Consider the following 20,001-nt stretch of genomic DNA (forward strand, 5'->3'; position numbering starts at 1 on the left):
AAGCTATATGAATGGTTGAATGTGAAGCTGATGATGTGCCCTGTAAACTTTCACTCAATCCAAAATAAAAACATTTAATTTAAAAAAAAAAAAATCAAGTCTTGTTTGAAACTTATCTAAAATAAAACTCCTTGGAAATGACACACCAAAGGAACCGCCAAACTCCTTTGGTCCAAATTCAATCATTTTTCTCATTTGCTCTTAAAAAATAAATCCATAAAATGTATTCCACAAAATGAAAATTTCTTGTGATGGCATTTGTTATAATAGCTATTTTTACTTTTTATGTTATGCTTTTAGAAACTACTTTAAAACACGCCATATGCTGCTTCCTGCATTCTTACCATACCTTAAAATGCCTAATTACAAACTCTGTAATTGAATCATATATGACTCATATAATTTAGAATTCATGGGCTGTGTAAATTATGTTACCCATACAGAACTTAATATATGGGCTTTATTGATCTTCAGTTAGTCTACAAGATAAATTCTGACAAAAATAGAGATTAAAAAGTTTTAAATGATGTCTTAGCCTTTAGAAGAACCCTGGGTGGAACAAATGGTTTCCGCTCAACTTATGCTCAACTACTAACTGAAGATTGGTGGTTTGAACCCACCCAGATGCACCTCAGGAGGCAGACCTCAAGGTCTACTTCTGAAAGGTGAAAACCCTAAGGGGCAGGTCTATGCTGCCTACAGGGCTTGCCACAAGTTGGAATTGATTCAAAGGCAAGTAACAACAACAATAACAACGAATCAAAAGGTTGGTGCTTCAAAGCCACACAGTGACTCCATAGAAGAGTGTCTTGGCAATCTGTTTCCATAAAGATTGCCAAGTAAACCCTATAGAGTTCAGTTCTACTCTGTAACACAGAGAGCTGCCGTAAACTGAAATCAACTTGATGACAACAGGATTGATTTTAGTTTAGCTCTAAGATAAGGCAAGAAAATATTAAACATTTAATATTGAATAATGTTACAAGTGTGTGTAAATTTGCTATTTAATTCAAGAAAAATATAAAATACCCTCAACCAGGAACAGTTTTAAAATCCTTTGCTTATCTGTAATAATTCCTGTAGTAGTCACAACTTTTCTTCAGCAAAAGTTCTACATTTGAAGATGTTTATAGCAAGTCCCCAAAACTGTAGTCCTTGGAGCAGACCTTTTCCTTTCCTCCAATTGGTTTTAAATTAACTTTATAATTACCATCAGGCACACGCCACTTTCCTTTCTATTGTTGTTGCTGTTGTTGTCAAGTGCCTTTGAGTCAATTTCAACTCATAGCAACTCTGTATAGGGTTTCCAAGGAGTGGCTGGTGGGCTTGAACCGCCAACCTAATGGCTAGCACTCCAGTGATTATTCCAAAGTGCCACATCAAGACTCCTTTCAATTTATCCTTCCTAAGCTTCTGAGTTTTCCTACTTGCAAAGAAAAGCTTTTTGCATAAAGGACACTGATTTTGTTATTGTAGTTAGGTGCTGTCGAGTGGGTTTGTCAAATGGAAGAACACCTGTGTCAACTGGTCTTCAAATGTCCTAGTAGTAAAGACTAATGATGAGCTCTGCAGAGCAAGACTACTGCTAACAGAAAGATAATTCAGACCCTACATTAAATCTTACAATGTCTCGTAGCCCCATTTAAAAAAATAAAAAGCTAGTGAAATTAATTTTAACAATATTGAAAACATCAAAATATTGTCAATTTCAAGATGTAAACAATATAAAATTTACTAATGAGAAATTTTACCGCTGTTTTTTCCCCCACAGTGTCTTAACATCTTTTATGCATTTAATGTATTTTAATCTTAGCTCATCCATTGCCATTGAGTTGATTCCAACTCAGAGAGACCCTTTGATCAAAAAAACTACAGTCTCCAGTATAGATTATACCTCAACACAAAGAAAATCAAAATCTTTACAACTGGACCAGTATAGGGATAATAAATGGAGAAAAGTTTGAATTTGTCAAGAATTTCATTTAACTTGGATCCACAATCAACACCCATGGAAGCAGCAGTCAAGAAATCAAATGATGGATTGCCTTAGGCAAGTCTGCTGCAAAAAAAACATCTTTAAAGTTTTAAAAAGAAAATGAGTCACTTTGAGGACTAAGGTGTGCCTGACCCAGGCCATGCTATTTTCAATCACCTCATCTGCATGTAAAAAGTGGACAATGAATAAGGAAGAGCAAGGGAGAATTGATGCCTTCAAATTATGGTGCTGGAAAAGACTCTTGAATATATACAGACTGCCAGAAGAATGACAAAATCGGTCTTGGAAAAAGTAAAGCCAGAACTCTCCTTAGAAATGAGGATGGCCAGACTTTGTCTCAGGTGCTCTGGGCATGTTATCAAGAGGGAACAGTTCCTGGAGAAGGATATCATGCTTGGTAAAGTAGAAGGTCAGTGAAAAAGAAGAAGACCCTCAATGAAAGGAAATGGCACAGTTGCTGCAACAATGGACACTCAGATATAGAAATGATGATGAGAATGGCGCTGAGTGAGGCAGTGTTTAGTTCTGTTGTACATAAGAGTGTTGTGACTTGGAACCAATTCAACACACCTGAAAACAGTAAGAGTGACCCTTTACGACAGAATACAACAACTATAATTTTTATGAAAGCAAACGGATACGTATTTCTCCCACAGAGTGGCTGGCTGGCTGATGAGTTCAAACCATGGACCATTCAGTCACCAGCCAAGCACTTAACTGCTGCACCACCACATCTCAATTTGGACAAGCAATACTACAGAGTGTCTTGACAGAGCTTATATTGAGAAACAATGTTTATATTTTCATTTTGAGCTTCTTAAATTTTGTTTAATTCCATTTTTTCACAAACTTTTTGAAGTACCCTTATATTAGGAGAAAAATCTCACAAAAATAAATGTAAATGTTTTCCTGAATCATTTACATTTTACTGAGGTTTATAATTTCACGTTTCCTCTTACCTTTCTTAATCTTACTGTGTAACTTAGGAAAAGTTATACTAAAGCAAAATTTTGTGAGTAATCATGAAAAGTAATATGCTTTTTGTTTGTTTTCACTTCTTGCTGAATAAAGTGTCCAGAAAATTAAGGGAGATATGGTTTACTTCCTTGTTATTTATCTGAATCCCTAACTCTTTTTACTACTTAGTTTCTTCCTCTGTGTGTTCCTGCTAAGTGTTTTCCCTATTTGATTGATTTAAGTACCAGTTATGGTGGCATGGCAAAGGGAACAAAGTTTGAAGTCTCCTAACTCAGTGTTCATGCCTAGTGGTGTATTAATTAACGTTGTGTTCATTTCTACTTTGCCACAGTTAGCGACTTAGCATTTCTTTTTCACTGATCTTTGGGTAAAGTTTCTTACATTCACTGGTTTCCACCATGTAGTGCAAAAGGACACCTAAGAAGTAGAAAATGGAAGGAAATGTCTTAGAAACGCATGTGAAATTACACAAAAACAAGATACTTTTTATGGTTTTAAAATAAACTTTCAAATAAAGATTATTTAAGAGTGTAAAGGAAATGAAATCTCTCCATTTTAATCTAAAATAGTCAACACAATCAGCATTGATGGCACACTTTAACTTAGTTCTTTGAGTAACACAGGTTTACCAAAGGGAAATCTTCTGAGGGGCAATGAAAAGGTTATCTAAATGTGTCTACCATGAACTTCTGACTGACCTTCACAGACAAAAGGATTACAACAAATGATCCCAATGAGCTGTCTTTAAAAAACCTAAATAGACCCATCAAAGCTCTCTCTCTCACACACACACAAACATACACAACAGCACAGGTGTCCCTCCACCATAAAAGCTCCATTGACAATGTCTAATGAGAAATTCCTACTTGACTGTCACATGTCTGAATTTAAATGATGAAATAACGCATTGTCTCCTGTAAATTCCTTATTGAATTGCTTTCAAAAAGCACTACTTTCTTTTTTCTTTTTTGTAGTAGATACATACAAGGGGGCTTCAGAAAGTTCCTAGATAATTGAAATTAAAAGATGAAGGAATCTTTCCATGAACTGTTTCAAGTCCCCTTGTCATGTGTGTGTCTGCTTGTGTGCTTAGAAAAGTTCATGCAAAAATTCAATTATCTATAAATTCCATTTTTCCACAAGCTTTTTGAAGCCGACTGATATCTATATATACCTATCTAAAGGAGCTCTGGTAGCGTAGTGGTTACGAATCGGGCTGCGAACCTTAAGGTCAGCGGTTCGAAACTACCAGCTGCTCTGCGGGAGAAAGATAAGGCTTTCTACACCCGTAAAGATTTACACCCTCGGAAACCCTATACAGGGTCGCTATGGGTCGGAACCGACTCGATGGCACATAACAGCAACAATATTTAGCTATATATACATATATAGGACTCCTGGTGTGGCACTGTAGGATCAGCACTGGACTGCGAACCACAAGGTCAGCAGTTCAAACTCACCAACTGCTTTTTGGAAACCCTACATGTTGTTGTTGTTAAGTGCCACTGAGTCAGTTCTGACTTATAGTGACCCTGTTTATAGTAGGGTTTCCAAGAAACAGTTGATGAGTTTGAACCGCTGACCTTGTGATTAAAATCTACCTTGCAGTCCCAAGCATATCCTATAGTGCTACACGAGGACTTCATATATCTTTATCTATATATAGAGAGAGCAACAATTATACACACACGCACACACGCACACACACACACACATATAGTTGTTGTTCTATACATAAATATACATGTATATGTATATATAGTTATTGTTCTGTGCCAATGAGTTGGTTCAGACTCACAGTGACCCTGTGTGGGGTTTCCAAGGAGAGGTTGCTTTGACAGAGTCACTATGAGTTGGAACAGACTCAAAAGCACTTAGCAACAACAACAACATATGTGTGTGTGTGAGAGAGCTCAGTGGATCCATATGACAAGCACTGGACTGAGAACCACAGGGTCTGGAGTTGGAACACAGCAGCTTCTCCACAGGAGAAAGCTGAGACTTCCTGCTCCTTGGAAGATGTAAAGCCTCGGAAACCTTATACAGGGTCGCTATGAGTTGGAATCTACTTAACACCAAGACCACCAACATATATGTATCCATATGCATGCATATAAATACATGGACTCCTGGTATAGCACTGTAGCATAACCGCTGGACTACTTACCACAAGGTTGGTGGTTCAAACCCACCAACCACTCCACAGAAACAGATTGTTATGAATCTGAACTGACTCAAAGGCACTTGAGAACAACAATATTTGTATACATATATGTAGACATGGACTCCTGGTATGATGTTGTAGAATCAAAACTGGGCTATGAACCACAAGGTTGGCTGTTCAAATCCACCAGCTGTTCCTCAGAACTCCTATACAGGGACATTATGAGCTGGAAACAACTTGACTCGATGGCACTTAACAACAACAATGTATGTGGATCTATAAATACATATTTGTATATATTACATCCATTTCTACATTTTTACATATACAATTTTGTGACATTCATGCTGTATAGCCAATATATGTTCACATGTGCCTTATACACCTAGGCATTTTATATCCTGGCAAACTCAGGATGCCACTGAAAATAGCTCCTATGCATGACACATAGCTTATAGGTATCTGACGTCTTAGTATTGCTCTTGTAACTAGACTTTTAGCATCATTTCATGTCACCATCAATTTTGAAAAGAAAAACAATCTCCAGGTTTCAAGTACTCATATTTAACATATCTTAAATCCACTGAAATTCACTAAATATCTAAAAGCATAAAAAATTATATGAACATTAAATCAAACCATTTAAAGTTTATACTATCTCTATTACTAGAATTCATTGTCTTCAGAGTTTGGGGTTTTTTTCCATCCCTGTATTCCAAACTGTCCAAGCTGAATCTGCTTCATGTTAGAGACCCACGACAATGTGGTTATAGCTTGCTTCCAAGGCACAGATGTGCCCTGTTCCATAATGCTCTAGTTCCTGATTCCAGAAATAAAATATCCTTTCATGTCACTCCCCTTTGCCCTTCAACCTTCCACAGTGCATTAAGCCATTTGATTATTTGATTCACTCATCCACACCTTCTAAAAAAAAAACCCTTAAAGCAACAATTTGGGTCATTTTTGGCTGGTTTTACAGACTGTCCTAAGGTGGCTTAACTGTGGACCTAGATGCATATTAACAAAGTGATAGGGGCTACAGTCACATAGCTGAATTTCTGGCTGCATCGGATGACCCGCTCAGATTTTAAAGGGTCAATCATTGCTAGCAGGAACTGTCAGTTAAATCAGACACCATGTTCAAAAATAAAACTTCTACTTACAGAAGCAACATAAGGTATAAATGTCACAAGGCAAAGACTAGAGACCACGGTACCAGAAATCTAAGGTTCTAGTCTTGGTCTTTTCTCTCTCTTACTCTAAATCTCTATTTTTCACATTTCAAGGAGTAAATAGGAAGGTCACATTTTATGTATTTCAAAGTATCATATAAATATTGTATTTTATATAAGGAGTTCTGGTGTCGTAGTAGTAAAACGAGTTTAGCTGTTAACTGAAAGGTGAATGGTTCGAACCCACCTTCGAACCCACCAACAACTCAGTAGAAGATGTATGGATCTGCTTCTATAAAGAATTTTAGCCCTGGAAAATCTATGGAACAGTTCTACTCTGCCCTATCGAGTTCCTATGACTTAGAGTCGATTTGAATGCAGTGGGGGAGGGGGCAGTATGTTTTTATAATGTTTTATGAGTGCCCTGCAATGTAATGGCAGCATAAAAATGATATGGGGGCATCAGATGTTATCTAACTTCACAAGGGAGAGGAGAGAGAATTGCAATCGATGTCAGTCCAAGACTGATTCCTATAAGGTGAAGAAGGTCAGATACACCTCGACCCTCTAACTTTTTTATGAATTCGTATATCAGCCATTCCTCTCTACATCTCTGCTGGATTCAATAGTTCATTGCGATGCAAACACAGAACTCACAGACTACACTCTCAGTTATGGGGTTTATTAGGGAAGTAATAGGTTACAATTCAAGATCTGAAATAATTCTGCATATAGTTACTTGGTCAAAAAAGCTTCTAAGCTTTGCACCAGCAAGTCTTTCCCTTAGCCCCTCTACTCAGCCTCTGCCCTGCTGGAAAAAATGTTAAAAAGCACTTTCACTTTGATAAGTGCCCATAGGCATGCCACTCTGCCAGCAGCAAGGCTTCTGTCTGAAGACACTCTTGTTCCATAATTCAGCACACCTACGGTAGTAGCTGCTTTCCATGGGTGCCAGTCTCCTTAGCCTGCCACTGTTGTTTCTTTGCCACTGCTCGCCATCCTCTTGAACCATCTCTGGTGTTACAACTCTTTCTCTCTCTCTCCTGGCTTTGGAGGTCCTTAATGAAAGGACCCATGTCCAAAGGTTCTCAGTGAATGGACCCTAGGTCCAAAGGATACACTCCCCTCTTGATTTGTCTTCTTGGTGGTCATGAAGTCCCCTCTTCCCACCTCAGGAATGACTCATTTTAAGCCTAGTGGAATGGCAATATTCACCAATCCTCTTGTTAAGGTTCCATATACCTCATTTGCATGACTGTATCCCAAGGATTGGACGCATCTTATTTGCATTTCTAATCAGCTGTTCAATCCCTTTGGAAGTAAGCTGTTCAAGCACCTTATTTGCATAGTCCCACTCAATCATTTTGTGGGAGTCACAAAACCACAGATGGCTAGAAGGACCATATTAAGTATTTCACTGAACCATGAACAGTAAGTAACATGAACTCATAATTCTAGCAGTGTAGGGTTATGATTTTTATGATTATTTCTTGGAGAAACTGTTTTCTAAATGCTATTAATAAAACTCAAAACAAAATCCCCTGATACCAAGTTGATTCTGATTCATAGCAACCCTATATAGGATTTCTGAGATTATAAGTGTTTATGAGAACAGCTTTCTTTCACAGATCAGTTGGTGGGTTTGAACCATCAGCCTTGCACTACTAACAGAAGTTATGAAGTGGATAACAAAGGCATGGCTTTCTATTTTTCTCAAAGTTTTAAGTAGATAACAATTCCCAGTACATATAAAGAAAATTTGAAAAGGAGAGATAGTGATTTTCAAGTCTTCAAAAGGAATTGCGCCAGACCAGGGAGCTAGACCCACATTGAAGACTTCATTTCTGAGCCTATCGCCATAGAAAATTATGATAAAATTTAATTTTAAAAAGGTCATTGAAATTGGCTGGGTTTTATTTTTAAAAGTGGATTTTAGAATATATTCTGTTCTGGTCTCACCTAGTAACTAGAGGCCCAAATTCTAGGTCTAACTCTCCATTGAGTCAGCCAGTGGCCATATTTACTCATTCATAACATGAGATTAATTTCATACTTTCTTCACAATAATGGTACTAAAATAATTAGTACAACACACAGAAAATACTTTAAGTACTCTCATGGAAAAGAGACGAACCTATCAAAACAAAACTAAGAATCATCAGACACTATTCTCTTGTCTGAAGGAGAAGTTAGACATTTACTGAAATTCCTGGAGCACATAAAAGAACAGCAGCGTACCCCGGCAGGCTGCCACTGCAATGTGCATGTGCCAGGGTTCTCTGTCTCAAGGACAGTGTGTTTCAACAATCCACTAATCAGAGCAAAAAGGACGTGTGTGGGGGTAACAATGTGAAGACCAGAATGGTTCCCGATGTCCAAAATGGGGAGAACAATGTCCCACCTCAGGGCATTTCTGTACTGGTCCAAAGTTTAGAAATCATTTTGGGCATCTGCTAGCGTCCTTGAATAACAAAGGATCAATGTAGGATTACCTATGCCATGTTTCTGAGCATTTTTCTGAACATAAAGGCCAAACACATGAGCCAAGGAATGAATTTTTAAAACCAATAACTACTAATATATTCCTTACTAATCACTTCATCTGGAGTCCTGGTGTGGTACTGTGGCATAAAGCACTGTACCACAAGGTCAGTTTGAACCATAAGGTCGGCAGTTCAAACTCACCAGCCACTCCTTGGAAGTCCTATACAGGGTCACTATGAGTAGGAACTGACTCAAAGGCACTTAACAACAATATCACTTAATCAGGTACTTTTTTTACTCTAAGATATGTAGTGCTATTAATAGGGCAAGTTAATGGTTTAGCAGACAAATGGTAATTTTCCTTTAACTTTAGCCAAGAGTTCTGTGGAAACTAACTCTGAAAATATACACACATGCACAAACATACATCTCTATTACAATAATTTATGCCAGTATAGTCCCAAATGAACAATGACCCTCTTGGTTTCTGAAGACAAAACCTTCCAGAACTCACAAGAAGATATAAACGTAGACAATTACTTAGCATATTGTAAAACATTAAGAAAGATCAGAGGGGAAACAAATCTAAAAATGACCATAATCTCTCCAAAAAGCTTCTAGTACAAGTGATGAGAAGACCAATTATCATTCCATCTCAGAATCTTTCACGTATTTGGTATCATCGAAAGTCCCATGAAACCACAGTTTTATGATGAAAATAAATAGCAGCAACAGTTGACTTTATGAAGATCCCAGATGTACTGCTTCCAGCATCTCAAAGAAATCAAGATGCTGGAATTATGCTTGGAGTTTTTCTATCTAAAAAACGGATTGTATTTTTAATGATATTTCTTTTTAATTTGACTTTTAACAACTACCTACTCATCAGATAATATTCTTAAACAGGCTACCCAGTTGTCTCCTCAAGATAAAGGTGTCCTCCTAATTCTGACTCATCACAACCCTGTGTAGAGTTTCTGAGGCTGTAAATCTTTGGGGGGAGCAGAAAGCCTCCTTATTCTCCTGAGGAGTGGCTGGTGGATTCAAACTTCTGACCTTGGAGTTAGGAGCCCAATGCATAACCCACTGCACCACCAGCGTTCCTTAAAAGTGATCTGCAAGGGTTTAATAGATATGGAAGGCAGTAAGGAGAGGAAGGGAGAAGAAAGGCTTGATAGAATGGAGGCAAGGAGGCAGGCTAATAGGCAAACCTTTAGTAAACAAGGGGAAACAGTGAGCAAGCTCAACACATCATGTGGCTACACTCCCATTAACCTTACAATTTGTTATTAAAAGACAAAAAAAAACAAATGCAATGAGCATACAACACAATAGGAATTTCTATACTCAGTACTATTTAAGCTTAGTAAAAGACTACCAGTTCTATAAAAAACATACACATAAATGTGGAATTTTAATTAAGTCATTATAATGTATCAAGAGGCGGACCCAGGTGCCGGAGTAAGTACTGTAATTATAAAGTGGAAGTGCATGCAGTGACGTCAGCAGTGGAAATCACTACACCTGTGTCACATAGACGCATCACACATGGTCAGGTTTTGAATAGCGTAATGATCGCCCCACATTAAAAAGCAAGGCTGTGACTTCTGATCATAGACATATGCTGAGGTAAACCTGTCTCTTAATTGGCTGTCATTATATTGGGTGTGCATAGTACTAGTGAAAACAAAGAATTTTAAACCTTCAGTAATGTCTTATTGAAAGGCTCATTTCATATTTTAGTATACTATGTGCAATGAAAATATCGGACTAAATGCAATAAAGAAATTTTTTTGTACACTGATTTAAGGCATCAGAGAAAAAAATATTGAAAGGACCTTGGATTGCCAGAAGAACAAACAGCTGTGTTCTGGAAGGGGTACAACCAGAATGCTCCTTGGAGGCAAAGATGGCAAGACTCTCATACTTAAGACATATTATCAGGAAGACCAGTCCCCTTGGTAAAGTGGAGGGTCAGTGAAAAAGAAGACTCCCAACAAGGTGGATTGGCACAGTGGCAGCAGCAATGGCCTCAAGCCTAACACAATTGTGAGATGGCACAGGACAGGGCAGTGTTTCCATTGTGTTGTGCATAAGGCCACTATGAGTAGGAATAGACTCAATGGCACCTAACAACAACAGGAGAAAGTCAACTCATGATCACTTCTTCACAGGAGGCCAGTGACTTAACACAGTGTGCACTTTCCAAATCCTGTGGACCCCGGATCTCACTGCCATTTTCTGAGAAAAGCTGTATCAGTTGCCAGTTGCTCTTTAGGAAACAAGGGGAAGCAGAGAGCATGCAACTCTACAAAGTCCTCTCCTTACTGAGTCCAGTATCTTTCCTTGAACATTAAGCTAAATTACAAAGGTAGAAAGATAACTACTTTGGGGGTGTTGTAGAATGCTTCAATATGTATAATGTATATGCTATACAGTGTAATCCAATGGTCTCACACTTAAGGGTATTTGAGCACTGCCAAATAACGAGGCTCTCACTCTTGCCTCCACACTCTACCTGATCATATGTTTTCAATGGCACGGGTTACAGAACAGGAAGAAAACTGGAAGTCATACAAATGATATGAATAGCAAGCAGGAATATGCAAAACATTTCATCACTGGATTAATGTGTTGCTTTATTTAGGTTCATCTCTGAAATAGAACACCAGAGAGCCTTTTAACTTCTGACTTTCATTACAATGGATTCCACTCCCCTTGCGGAGGTGAATTTGACTTTTGATCCTTGTTTCACTGCTTTTGATATACTGATAGTACATAGGAGGAGAAACAAACAAACAACAGCCCTCACAGCCGCACTGAAACCAGGTTGCAAGAGAAAGTTCTAGAAAGACACTGGCCTTACAAAACTCTAAATACATTAAACAGAGCTTACCAGAGAGCTTGGCACATATTGGGCAATGATGAATATTTGTCAAAATAAAAACTTCAAATTAAAGACTACATTATTAAAAATTTCTCAATGACCATATATAGGGTGTGACTATAATACAGTAAAGCGTATTTTTAGGAGCTTCCAAAAATATCCACATCCACTAAGAATTCTCCTTTGAAGTGATGATTCTCCAAAGACTAAAATCAGATTCAAACACCACCTTCGTCTGCCCATTTAAAAATGTTCTCTTTGAGAATATCCTTCAGAATCAGTTTGATTCTGAACATAATACAAATAAACTTCTTGCTTTATGATCATACCTCTTGTTCTAAGCAATGCTGCAAGGTCGGTGGTTCAAGCTCACCAGCTTCTCCTCGGAAACCCTATATGGGGTCGCTATGGGTTGGAATTGACTCGACAGCACTTCACAACAACAACAACAACAACCCTCTTATAGATCTGAGTCCTGGTGTGGCGCTGTAGGATAAAGCACTGGCCCATAAGGTGGGCTTGAACCTCAAGGTCAGAGGTGCAAACCCATCAGCAACTCCTTAGAAACCCTAAACAGGGTTGCTATGAGTCAGAACCAACTTGACAGAACTTAACAGCAATATTCAAATTTCATATCTTAGCTTAGAATATAGACATTCTAGAAATTAAGTGGTTTTCACAGAGAATTATCCATTAAATACTTACGCCATGATGCCTGAGAGGTGAAACATTTCAGCGGTGATGTATGACAAATAACTGTACAGGAAGACAAACAGCGGTTCAATCACTCGGATATTATGTGTGAACCGAGTAGTAAATGCCGCTATGAATCCCAGGAGGATTCCAATCAAAACCCCACCGATTCCCACAACAAAGAAATTAGCAATTCCAGCAAACACATCGATGGTCTCAATGGTTTTCATCTGGCAAAAAGACTTGAACAGATTGTACAGGACCTGTGGGAAGAAGAAAACACATTGTCAAAACCCCTTCCAAATTTCCCATTTTCCAAGGCAAAAAAAAAGCCAACCCGATCTTAAGAAAATTCTTAAGGCAAATTCTTTGGTGTACCAAGGTGGATGAAAACTGACGGTAATTATGTATTTATTGGTGGTTTGAAACAAAAACTTGTAAAACAGTGTGGTGTAAGCAAAATTGTTTCTAGAAAGGAGGGAGAGTAGAATTCAAAATGATTCCATGATTTACGCTGAAAACATTCTTTTCTAGATATCATGTAAAAGGTTATTTAAAAATATTTGTCCTCAAACACACACTTATTTTGCCATTGCTGCTGTCATCCAGAAAACCTGTCCATGCTGCTGTGAATTTGTCATTTAAGACCTTATCTATCACTGCATAGAAGGAATTCACCCCACTCTATGTGTACTTTACCTTCAGGATTCCTCCTTTAGGGTGATGATGGTGAACCACCTCTTTGCTCCCCAATCCCACACACCCATATACATTGCAGGCAATATCAGGACTGGAACATGAGACCCAAAAGAATTTCCTTAAAGCAAAGAGGCAGCAATCTGTGTGTGTGTTGTTAGCATCATACAGGAAGCCCCCAATGCACAACAACCCCGTGCACACGTGAACAACTGGACAGAATGCTGCCCTAATCGGTTGTGAATTGGACCACTGTGATCTATAGGGTTTCCAGGGGTTGATTTGCTTCTTGTTCATCATCATAGCAACACACAGCCTCCACCGACCACTGACTGGAGGGTGGGGAATACGCATGAGATGCGTAGGTCAGAAACAGAACCTGGGTTTCTCACATGGAAGGAGAGAATTCTACCACGGAATAGCCAATGCCTCTGTGCAAGTATGTGGGGGTTGGGGAAAGAAGGTATATTTTGCTGTAATTACACAGATACATAATCTGCACCCATAAACAGCTGACTGCATTGTTGTTTCGTTTCTGAAGAATATATGTAAGATTTATATTGTCTTAGTTTAAATAATCCTTCAGAATTGTAAGGCACTTGCTTGATAATAACTATGCTGTCTGCTTTCAAGGAGTCCTGGTATGGCGTGTAGGATAAGCACTGGACTGAAAACCACAAGGTCAGCAGTTCAAACCCACCAGCAGTTCCTTGGAAACCCTATACAGGATTGCTATGAATTGGAACCAGACTGACAGAATTTACCAACAACAAAATGTGCTTTCAAACCTGCTTCTGAGGACCACTGAGTCTATCAGAATGGTAAGTAAGGGATTAAAGTGATTATTTTTTCACCAAGTCATACAGTACAATAAAAATCAATTGGATGCCATGCTTCTTTTCTCCATGGTACTGACATTCTGGGAGTGCCTGGGAGCTCCAGGGGAGCAAATGAACAGGAAGTCAGGGGCAAGGGCCTTGTAGAGAGGGTGCTGTGCTGTACCCTCATGTGGGTCTTGAGAAAGTCAAAATATAACCAATCTGTGTACAGTCACACAAAATGCCAAATATGATACCAGAATCCTAGTCTCCTGGCATTCTGATTTTCGAGGTCCTGCTATTAGAGAGAGAGTCAGCATCTCTGTGCTAACCGTTGTGTACCCTAACGAAATTTCAGGTCACTGTAGTTCTATGTCATCGACAACCTATACATGACAGATTTAGTGCCATGTCTTCTCTTTCCTACTGGACTAGAAACTCCTTGTAACCTCAAATCATATCATGATGTATATCCTCACAGTTGCTCAGAAGATGACAAGGATCTCTACTAGCTTTTAAAAAGCAGAGGAAAATTATTTAGAAAGCAGGGTTTTTTTCTTTCTTCTCATAGCGGTCATACACTCAAATGCATTTCGTACCTTCCCACCAAGAACTGACTTGAAAAAGAGGAGAAGAAAGCAATTCACTCCCACAAGGATTTAGACATCTGGAAGGAATCCTTGTTTTCCTGAGAAGGTATTGGCTTCAAGCAGTATCCACTTCCTCCTTTCAACCAGAGGCTTGCTGTATGCCTCAGGTTTCTCAGTATCTACATGGCACAATCACTTTCTGAGCGAGGATAGATGTGCTACATACACCCCTTGCCTCCAAACAACCAAGTCTAAAAAGTGACCATCACCAGTGGCTCTGAGGATAAAGATGGCTTACCAGACCTCCATTTCTTCATTGACACCCTCCTTACTAGATTATTCTAGGTGCTACGGTTATGATGGTGGTGGTGGTGGTGGTGGTGGTGGTTATTTGCTGTGAAGTCGGTTCTGACTCATAGCAACCGTGCATACTGTTTCCGAGGCTATAAATCTTTACAGGAGCAGAAAATCTCATCTTTCTCCCACAGAACAGCTGGTAGTTTTGAACTGCTGACCTTAAGGTTAACAGCCCGACTCGTAACTACTAGGCTTCTGAGGCTGTAAATCTTTCCGGGAGCAGAAAGTCTTATCTTTCTCCTGCAGAACAGCTGACCCGGAGGTTAACAGTCTGAACTGCTGACCTGGAGGTTAACAACCTGACTCGCAACTACTACTCTACCAGAGCTACTACCCACAAACTTCACAGATTCTATCTTCCATGCTTCTAACCTGCATCAGCTAGTCTCATCTCTCCTTTGTCTGACCTTCAACTACAGCCACCATGAAAAGTCATTTCCTTTCAATGCTACCATTTCATTTTTCACTCTCAAGTTTGAAGCCTGACTCGGGAAAGGTTTACTAGTCTCACCTCATACAACTGCTTCCTGAAAGTCTTCAGTCAGGTTAGTTAGTTAAGTGCCAACAAGTAGGTTCCTACACATAGTGATTCTGGGGAAAGTGGTGGTTCCATATGATAAGCACTGGACTGCTAACCACAAGCCTGCTAGCCGCTCCATGGGAGAAAGATGAGGTTTTCTGCTTCCACGAAGATTTAAAGCTTTGGAAACCCTATAAAGGGTTATGAGTCAGAACCGACTCCACAGCTCTTAACAACAACAACATAGGGTTTCCAAGGAGTGTTTGAACCATCACCTTGTGGTTAGCAGTCCAGTGCTTATCATACAGCGCCACACCAGGACTTCACTCTCGTGGTAGAGATTGTTTTTATCCATGGTCCACAAAACTCAGGACATTCGTCCGTACTGCCCCTGGTTTTTATCCTATGGTTTCTCTTGGCAGAATCCAGCTCCATTTTCTTTCCTAGAACTATAGAAACGTCATCCGTTTTCCAAGGCTGAAGCTGCTGTTCCTCTAAAAAATCCTATTAGGTTCCTACCAACCAAAACCAAACCCACAGCCTTCAAGTCAGTTCTGAGTCATAAGGATCTTGTACAGAGTTTCTGAAACTATAATTTTTTATGGGAGCAGACAGGCTCATCTATCTCCAACGGAGTGGCTGGTAGGTTTGAACCGCCAACCTTGCAGTTAGAATTCCAGTGTTTGGAATTTAAGGAGCCCTGGTGGTGCTGCAGAATAAGCACTGTGCTGCTAACCAAAGGTCAGTGGTTCAAAACTACCATCCAATCCAAGGGATAAAGATGAGGATATCTGGCCCCCATAAAGATTTAGTCTCAGAAACCCTATCAAGGCTTGCTATGAGTCAGAACTGATTCAGTGGCAATGAGTTTTATTTGATTTCAGGTTTACAAAGAGTAAAACTGAGTCCTGCAAACTTTATTTTCAGCACACTATCAGAAACTACATTTCAAGCATTTGGCTGCCTCAGACTTCACTACAATATTAGCAGAAAATCCTGAGGTAAAATGTTACTTTGACAAACAGGTAATATTTCCATAACCTTCCATATGTTTTACACTAAACCTGCTACCTAATGTTCAGCACAAGATAAATACCTTCTAAGTACACTAGCCACAATCCCAAAGTTGTTGTTGCTGTTGTTATGTGCCTCTCAGAAGGTTCCAACTCATAGTGAAAAACCTGTATAGGATTTCTGAGGCTGTAAATCTTTACAGGAGTAAGTAGAAAGCTCATATTCAGTTCACTCCAATTAAATCTTTTAACTTTATCATAAAGAAATATTCAGTTCATTCTAATTAAATCTTTTAACTTTATCATAAAGAAATCTATGTAGAAAAGTACTTTTGCCTTGTAATTGATTAAGCACATGTGTCTACCGATGCTTATGTGTGTGTGTATGTGTGTGCATGTTTTCATTTTATTTCAAAGAATGCCCTAGGTTACAGATACTTTTTAGTGGGTCTGTGGAGAGTTGTCTTCAGCATGATCCATTTTTAAGACAGTCATATACCAGTGATGTCTAACAGCTAAATTCAGAAATGGGCTGATTTGAAACCTAAGTACTTTCAAATCTTTCAAATAATCAAAGGCATACTCATTATTAGCCTTTCTAGAATAAGCCAATATGTGTTAAAATTAAGAATATTTATTTTGAATTTTGAGCAAACACACACCATAATTTAAGGATTTCATAAAACCATAGAGAGCAAGGATGCAAATTATACAAACAAGGCTGCCAATCAGAATTGCCCTATTTCAGAGAAAACAGTTCCCAGGTTATTATTACTATTATTTTTTTCTTATATGAAGATAAAGAATAGTATTATTTATTTACAAAAGGGATTTTCGATTTGTTCTGTTATTTGCAAAAGCAAATGTAAGTACCGTGTGCTCCCTGCTAAGCCTCCTGTTTCCTGAAGTTCAGTTCCACTGCACAGAGGGCAGTGCCCGCCCACTGATGGGAATCACTGACTACTTTCCACAGAGTCAGCTCTCCTTGACCAATTCTAGGTATGGTAGATTAAGGAAACTCTTGTAAGCATCCATGGAAAATTTATTAAGAGTGTTCCAGTTTCACATTAGCACATCCTAGAGATAATCCTGAGTCCTGGTGTGGTGCTATAGGATAAACAAGTCTGGCAGTTCAAACCCACCAGTCACTCTTGGAAACTCTACACAGGATCACTATGAGTCATCGCTGACTTGGCAGCATGCAACACAACAGAGAGAACCATGGAAATCACAATGTGATTATTAATCATTTGACGTCTACTCTGAGGAAATAGCATGGTTTCTGAGACAGCTGAATCCCTGAATAATCTTCACCTAGTAAGGGAAACTTGGAAAAGTTATTAGGAGACATGTATTATAAAAAGTTTTTGTAAGATATGTATCATCAGAAGTTAACTTTATCTATATTTTTTATAAGGTACGTCTTATAAAGGACTATTTAAAAGGTACAAAAAGACTGTTTAAAAGTTTCCCCGTTCCTAGTTCCTTAAACAATCACAAACAGAAAACTGGAATGAGTTGGCCTGGTAAATATGGAACTAGGAGTCACATATTAAACATCATGAATATTTAAATGGATCTTTTCATTTCAAATAGTTATTAGAACTATCAAATTGTTGATTATTTAAATTATTGATTTTGTTTGGTTAATTACAATACTTTTACTTAAAGCTTTATATGGTGTCCTGGAGTGCTGCTGTAGGATAAGTTGTGGATGGTAAGGGCCGTTGAGGTGGTTCTAACCCATAGTGACCATGTATAGCATTTCCAAGGAGCAGCCGGTGAGTTTGAACCACCAACTTCGAGGTTCAAACTGACCTACACAGGGTTGCCGTGAGTCAGAATTGACTCAGTGCAGTGAGTTTGCTTGGGTTATAGAGAAAGTAGTGGTTCAATGACAAAATCCTCCCCTTCCATGTGAAAGGAGGTGCCCAGTCAATGTTCCTCCTGTGCTGTCCCCACCAAACTGTCAGTAGAGGTTCTAATCTGTCACTGCTGCTGAACAAGGTTCAGAGGAGCTTCTAATCTAAGACAGGCTAGGAAGGCAGCCCCAGTGATCCACTTCTTAAAGTCAGTCAATGAAAGCCCTATGGATTACAGCTGTCAATCCCAACCGATCACGTGAGTGGCGTCGGACCATGCAGCATCTTGTTCTATTGTACACAGGTCATCATGAATTACAGGTAAACTCAATGACCACTAACAACAGCAACAACGATTTCACCTATCCTCCAGATTATATTTTTAACATCAATTTTCTTTTTAATCTGTACCTTTCCATCTTCAATTCTAATGGTTCATCATTTTAACTGTAGGCATCCATCAAGGTCCATATTTTTCATACCTTAGTCTACTCCATGAGTTTCCTAAGTCTCCCCCAGACTAATAGATCAAATAATCCTTAATGAAACATCTCACCTCTATCCCTTGAGAGTGCTTGACTAGGAAGACCTAATTTTTCATAATACTGCTCTAATTATCCCCAAAAAGCTGGTCAGATGGGCTTTCAATTCAGGATCTATAACCTACTAGGAAACGTAACTTCTTTTATATGAAACCATCACAGTATTGTGAGTTACGGTTTCGGGCCACGTGACAAGATGTTCACAAAAAAAAAGACAAGCTGTGTCCTTTTCCTGTCCTTGCCCTCCTTCCCATATTGGAATGGCAGAACTTGACTTTGGCCCACTGCCCTCCTTGGCATAGCCTTCAGTCTCTGTCCATAAAACTACATTTAATGATGTCAAGTCTCTTGACAGGAAACAGAACATCCTTCTGGAATACCCAGAGTCTTTGCACACTCTGAACAGTGTTTTAGTAGGATCCTTTCCTGAGATTCGATTCTTGACAAACTCACAGAATGGACCACTGATATGTTGGAATTAAAGATTGTATAATAAGAAGGAAGGCAGTGTAAAGGCATGGCATATAATTCTGAAACTGCCCTGACTTGATTGCAGATAATGTGGTGGTGGTGGTATGAAGTACCATCAAACTCAGAGAAGGTAATGTAGTAAGGTGTTATGTCTTTGTAAACTTTCCTTTATGCTAAACAGACATATTCTAATAATTCCAAATTAAGATGGCTGCAATCTCCTCTACCAAGGGTAAAATTTACCAAACATAAGTCACAATGGAAAATTTGATGCCTCTGAGGTACAAAATGTCTTCATTATTACGGCACTTTCCTCAGTTAAATTTTAGTATTTGTAAGTTAATGAATAATACACTGTTAATGAATGATGGAATAAATGAAGTGTGTTTTATTACTTGAGTTAGGTAATTCAGCTATCTTTAAGTCTTGTATTCTTTAAAAACAGAAAAAAGGGAATTTCTTTATCAATAAGTTATTTCCTACATAAGAATGTCTGCATGGAGTTAATGGATACCTTTAAAGATGATATCTGTTTCAGTCTGTGGTCTAACTTTGCAGTAGAACATAGGCTCACAGAAAAATGTTGGTTTTTAGCAGTGCTATGAGTCAGTAATAGCATTTTGATGATATGAACGGATGGAGAGGGCATTATACATTAAGTTACTTACCTGTTGTATATCATCAAGTTGATTCCAACTCACAGCTAACCCTATTTTGTTGGTAAGTGCCATTGAGTCGATTCTGACACATAGAGACAC

The 20,001-nt window shown here is 38.7% G+C and overlaps 1 protein-coding gene across 1 annotated transcript in view; it reads right to left on the reverse strand.

Annotated features, from left to right (window-relative positions):
- The window catches only part of SLC9A2 (solute carrier family 9, subfamily A (NHE2, cation proton antiporter 2), member 2), a 154,678-nt gene that overhangs the window by 71,279 nt on the left and 63,398 nt on the right, over positions 1–20,001 (reverse strand). The window contains exon 3 of the mRNA XM_006870731.1: positions 12,387–12,637. Coding sequence (XP_006870793.1) covers positions 12,387–12,637 — 251 coding nt within the window. The remainder of the gene's footprint in view (positions 1–12,386; positions 12,638–20,001) is intronic.

This window comes from Chrysochloris asiatica, unplaced genomic scaffold (genome assembly GCF_000296735.1).
Source record: "Chrysochloris asiatica unplaced genomic scaffold, ChrAsi1.0 scaffold00150, whole genome shotgun sequence".
Classification (NCBI taxonomy): domain Eukaryota; kingdom Metazoa; phylum Chordata; class Mammalia; order Afrosoricida; family Chrysochloridae; genus Chrysochloris; species Chrysochloris asiatica.